Source organism: Sinocyclocheilus grahami, unplaced genomic scaffold, assembly GCF_001515645.1.
Source record: "Sinocyclocheilus grahami isolate Dianchi unplaced genomic scaffold, SAMN03320097.WGS_v1.1 scaffold87.1, whole genome shotgun sequence".
NCBI classification, from domain to species: domain Eukaryota; kingdom Metazoa; phylum Chordata; class Actinopteri; order Cypriniformes; family Cyprinidae; genus Sinocyclocheilus; species Sinocyclocheilus grahami.
The window spans coordinates 165,660-171,359 of record NW_015505266.1 but is presented as its reverse complement, the minus strand read 5'-3'; the positions used below and the strand labels follow the sequence as shown (position 1 = coordinate 171,359).

The following is a 5,700-nucleotide window of genomic DNA, read 5'->3' as shown; positions in this document are numbered from 1 at the left end:
AGAGATATCTTCATATAATGGTAAACTGAAGCATTTTTGTACACACATCGCTCAAATTTGGAAGGTTCCTCCATAACTTGCAGTTTGACACTGAAATCTTTTCAAAAGGTCTGCGAGTATGCTTAAATGAAGAAAGATAAAAACTCATTAATTCATATCAATTAACAGTGCTGATTACTACAAGAATATGTCAAGATATGTCAGTGCATACAAAAGCTGAGTTCCATATTCAATACGAATATAGTAACGATTCAGTAACAAGATATATGACAAAGCAACATGGTATTTACAATTACTTTACAATAGTGAATAATTAGAGTATTTCACACATTTATGGAAGCTCCATGTATTCCAGCTGTAACTCTAAAAACACTTATACTAGTAAAAGAGTCTCTAGCCGCTATGTAAAACAACATGCTGCATTTAAATATTAAATTAAACAACTAACTGTTAAGAGGTCAGAAAACAGATAAACGTACAAAATTACAGGTCGCGTTTGTCCTTTATTCACAGCATGCGCAGCGCCATGCGCCCTCTCCTTCTGTAAAATCTCGCGAGAACACTTCGATAAAAGTCACTGAACGAATTAAACAACAACAGGGAAATTAATTATTCATAACGTGATGACGGACAATATATATATTTTTAAGACAGAATCAGCGAAAGCTAACATATTTATTGATAACTTTTTGTTAAAATACTTTGGTTTTTAGTTACTGGTATTTTTTATTTTCTAGTTCATTTGAATTCTTTGTATTTTTCTGCTTGTTTTTTGTTTTGTTTTGTTAAAACTGTTATTAGTAGTGGTAGTATTTTATAGCATACATGTTACAGTGAACTGAACTTCATCCGAGAATGTCTTCCGCATCTGTGTTTTATGAAGTTGCGCAATTCTCCGTTGAGACTCTCCTGACTGGAAACTTCCTGATACACTAAGTTTCACTTTTCATTTCTGTAAACTTCCCTGGTTTTGAGAATAGCACGGGTGTTTCGATCAACACTCTGTCGTTTAAAATACAAATACGAAGACGAAGAGTGTATTAAATACTGTTATCCTATGTTTGGTAAGTTTATTTCCATGTTTTCACCGTCTCTGCTGTTGAGCTGAACGAGCGCTTGTTAAATATTCGTTTAGCTGGTTAAGTTGGTCGGTTACATAAAGGCTAAAAATATGTAGTGCACTTTTATATATTTTTATTGAGTAATTTCTATTATGCTTTTATTTAAGCTTACATGAACAAAAACCTTGGTGATGATGGCATATATTTTAAACATTTCTGAGTGTAGTTTTCTGGAATTGCCATTCAGTATGTATGGTAACCATTCAGTACCACTGCGTATATAAAAATATGGACCACAGTACATTTTTAGATGGGGATTCAATATCTAAAATATCATGGTATTGCTTATGTGGTTTGGACATATACGTTAATATATATTTAGATATAATATAATAATATTGTAAATATTTGTATTTATTATATTTGATAAAATATTTGATTATTATTAGTTATAATATATTAAATACATCAACTATTTAAAAAAAATGTTGCTCGAACTATTGTATTGTATTTTTTTGTTTTTTTGTATATACTATAATTTACTATAGTTTTGGACATTTACTATAATATAAATTTGATATGTAATATTTATTTGAAGAAACGATTTGAATATATTTATTTAAATATAGTATCCATTTAAAACAATTACACAAACCATGGTATTTTTATACAATAATATATATTTATATATATAATATAAAACTAATGTTTATATTTAAAATGTATTTTAATGTATAAAATAAATAAATAGTTATATTTATTACATTTGTAATATTTAGTCATTTTTCAACTATTTAAAATAATATTTATTTATTTATTTTTAAGGTTTCGAGGTTAAAGTATGGCTGCCCTAGATGCCTCTGGAAATATAAAAGAAGGTGAGTAAATGTATTATACAATATATATATATATATATCATAAGACCCATTTTCAACACAGCAACATGTTAACATCACATCTTTGCCGTCTCAGCGGAGGACGCAGCTCAAATGCTGAGTGACGCCATCAACTCTAGAGACAAAGATGAAGCGACCAAATACCTGGATCAACTTTTGGATCTGAAACTCCCAGTGTGTGTCAAAATAAATCCTGAAGCGTACTCTGAAGACAGCATCAGGTATGCTGTTAGACTGGTTTAACTGTGGTGAGAAACACTTGTTGCTGGGGATCTGTAACTATATGTGATGGTTTTGATTTGCTTTGTATGAACGCAGGTTGAGAGTAGGAGTGGCGGACGCCGCATCAGACGCCCACATCCCAATAACAGTGATGGTACCAGTTTACATGACAATCTCAGAGCTGAAAGAAAAGGTAAATAGTGTTAGTTATGGACCTGAGAAGAAAATTCTTGTTTGACACCGAAACCCAAAATTATAGTTTAACTGGGGCCCTCATTTACATTTGAGTCATTTCGCGATTTGTTTTTCAGATCAGTCGAGACTATGGCTTTCACCCGGCCCTCCAGCGTTGGGTGATCTCGAAGCGTCTCGCCCAGGACAGGGATACCTTGTATCATTATGGGGTCAGAAACCACGACGATTCTGCCTTCCTCTTCATCCTTTCTGCCCAGGCTGCCAATCTGAGCCGGGAACAAGAGAGAAAAGAGAAAGAGGACAGACGGATCGATGGTATCTGGCCTATATTTCTGATTCTTTTTAAAAATAGCTTGTATAATAAATAGGAGTTTACTGAAACGCATTTCTTTCTTAATGAAGATATAATCGGGATCATTGATCGGCCACCTCATCGGCCACCAGAGCTCATCGCCAGAGGAGCCAGTCGCCCTCCTCTACCTCCCAAACCTCAGGTCTGTCTGTCTATCATTCTGTGGCTCTATCGTTCAATCTGTTGTTCTATGTATTGTACTTTTTGTCTTTATATCTATATATCTGTCATTCTATTCATCATTTTATCTGTTGCTCTATCTATCACTTTATCGATCGTTCTTTCTACCGCTCCATCATTCTATTTGTTGCTCGTTCTGTCTATAGCTCTAGCTGTCATTCTATATGATGCTCTATTGTTCCTCTTTCATCTGTCACATTCTCTGTTGCAGTCATTCTATTGGTAGCTCTATCTATCGTTTTATCTGTTGCTCTATCTATGGTTCTGGCACTCTGTCTGTTACTTTATCTATCGTTCTTTCTGCCGCTCCATCAATTCTATTTGCTGTTCTATATCGTTCTGTCATTCTGTTTATAGCTCTAGCTCTCATTCTATGTCGCTCTATTGTTCAGTCTTTCATTCTGTGACTCTATACATCACTCTATCTTTCATCTTTTCATTCATCTGTCACTATCTATCGTTCTCTGTTGCAGTCATTCTATTTGTAGCTCTATCTATCGTTTTGTCATTTTATCTGTTGCTCTATCTATGTTTCTGGCGCTCTATCTGTCACTTTATCTATAATTCTCACTGCCGCTACATCATTCTATCTTTCATCCGTTGCTTTATTTATCGTTCTCCGTTGCTCTGTCATTCTATCTGTATCTCTATCTATTGTTTTGTCATTTCATCTGCCACTATCTGTGGTTCTGGTGCTCTATCTGTCACTTTATCTATCATTCTATCTGTCGCTCTATCATTCTGTCTATAGCTCTTCTATCTGTTGCTCTATCTACTGTAGGTTATATCTCTGTCGCTCTAGCTATCCTTCTATCTGTAGCTCCATCCCTTATTCTGTCTGTTGCACTTTCTATGGTTCTGACACTCTATCTTTCACTTTATCTATTATTCTTGTCTCGTCACTCTGTCACTCTATCACTCTATTTGTTGTGCTATCATTCGGTCGCTCTCTTATTCTATCTTTTATTCTGTCGCTTTATCTGACGCTCTATCTATCATTCTGGCTGTTGCTCTATGTATCTATCTATCTATCTATCTATCTATCTATCTATCTATCATAATTCTAATAATTTTATTTGGTTTTATAGTCGGGTTGGTCATGTCCTGACTGCACGTTTCTGAATAAAGCGACACGTCCGGGTTGTGAGATGTGCAGCACAGCGAGACCTGACAACTATAAAGTGCCTAACATATACCAGCCGGACGAGGCAGAAACCAGGAGACTCCAACAGGAGGAACTCGCCAGCCTGCAGTACGAGCAGGTTAGCTGAGGGGACACAACATACTGGACTACAATGAACTGTGAGATGAAAACCACTCAAAAACACCAGGTTTACCTCTGTGGAACAAATGGTGGAAATACCCGAACATTGTGTCTGCATCAACAAAGCTTTACTGTTTAAAAAGAATGGTGATGGAAAGTGAAAATGGGGAACATTTAGAGAGTCTTCATATGGATGTACTTTGCAGCAAAAAAGTTTATAATTTGTTGTTCACTGAACTAGTAAACAAAAATGAATGTTTTAATCATTAAAGCAAACCTTAATTAATTTTATGCACGAATAAAAAAATCCAAATGATTGCTTTTTTTTTTTTTTTTTTGGTGGAATGTGGATCTTAAAGGATCCTGTTGAGAATTTAAAGAAAAATCTAGATCTTTTGGTTCCCAATTAGTCCTTTGTATCTACCAATATGATAAAATGCTATGATAAATTAATAATGATTATATAATTATTAATGAATATTATTAGGTATATAATAAATAATTGTAATTAGAGATGTTTTAGTAATTATTAGTTAAATTTTTATAAAAAAAATATAAATGTAATTTTTAGAGTCCTATTAGATATTGTGAAATGTATAAATGATACACACATATTGTGTATATATCATGTAACTTTTTTACAACAGTGGCTTTACCTGTTTTCATCTATTAATACTGCATAAAAAAGTGAAATATAACGCATGTGGCCTGTCCGTTTATTTATGTAGTCTGTTAAGGATGAACGGGAGAGGAATTTCCAAGAACTCCTGGAAACGGATTCCTGCAGTCTGGTGGGGAACGTGGATGAGCTGGATTGTGCCATCTGCTTTTGCACCACCCTGCCAGGAGAGGGCGCCATGCTGAGAGAGTGCCTGCATAGCTTCTGCAGGTGCTGTGAGACTGTTTGTCAGTTAGCATAAACAGGAAGTTCCACTAAAACACACTGAAATACAACTTTGTATATCCTACAGGGAATGTCTGAAGGAAACGGTTCTGAACTGCACGGATGCAGAAGTGGCGTGTCCTTATAGAGACGATGCTTATTCCTGTAACTGCAAACTTCAAGATAGAGAAATCAGATCAGTAAGATCTTAAATGCAGTATTATTTAACATTGAATTATTGAGGTTACCTGTTCACGTAATATAACAAACCAAACTTTACTGTTTCCCACCAGCTTCTATCCCAGGACGAGTACCAGAAGTTTCTAGAACTGAGGCTGAACATCGCAGAGTCCCGCAGTGAGAACAGTTACCACTGTAAGACGCCCGACTGCGCCGGCTGGTGCATCTTCGAAGACGACGTGAACGAATTCACATGTGACATCTGCAACGAGACCAACTGCCTCCTCTGCAAGGTGAACACAAAGTTTGTTTGCGTTTAGTTCACGTCTAGTTTGGAAGTGCATGTAATGGTGACCTAAAGGACTGTGCATGTGCATGTCAAGGCTATTCACAAGGGAATGAACTGCAAGGAGTACCAGGACGACCTCCGTATTCGAGCGCAGAATGACGACGCAGCCCGGCAGACC

At 35.8% G+C, this 5,700-nt stretch overlaps 1 protein-coding gene across 1 annotated transcript in view; it reads left to right on the top strand.

Moving 5' to 3' along the window:
* The first annotated feature begins 872 nt into the window (after nt 1-872).
* Nucleotides 873-5,700, top strand: part of LOC107586913 (ranBP-type and C3HC4-type zinc finger-containing protein 1-like) — a 7,912-nt gene continuing 3,084 nt past the window's right edge. Inside the window, exons 1-11 of the mRNA XM_016274466.1 lie at nt 873-1,064; nt 1,887-1,939; nt 2,034-2,178; nt 2,276-2,372; nt 2,491-2,689; nt 2,777-2,868; nt 3,995-4,168; nt 4,899-5,059; nt 5,142-5,253; nt 5,347-5,526; nt 5,617-5,700. The exon at nt 5,617-5,700 is cut by the window's right edge and continues 7 nt beyond it. Coding sequence (XP_016129952.1) covers nt 1,903-1,939; nt 2,034-2,178; nt 2,276-2,372; nt 2,491-2,689; nt 2,777-2,868; nt 3,995-4,168; nt 4,899-5,059; nt 5,142-5,253; nt 5,347-5,526; nt 5,617-5,700 — 1,281 coding nt within the window. The 5' untranslated portion in view covers nt 873-1,064; nt 1,887-1,902. The remainder of the gene's footprint in view (nt 1,065-1,886; nt 1,940-2,033; nt 2,179-2,275; nt 2,373-2,490; nt 2,690-2,776; nt 2,869-3,994; nt 4,169-4,898; nt 5,060-5,141; nt 5,254-5,346; nt 5,527-5,616) is intronic.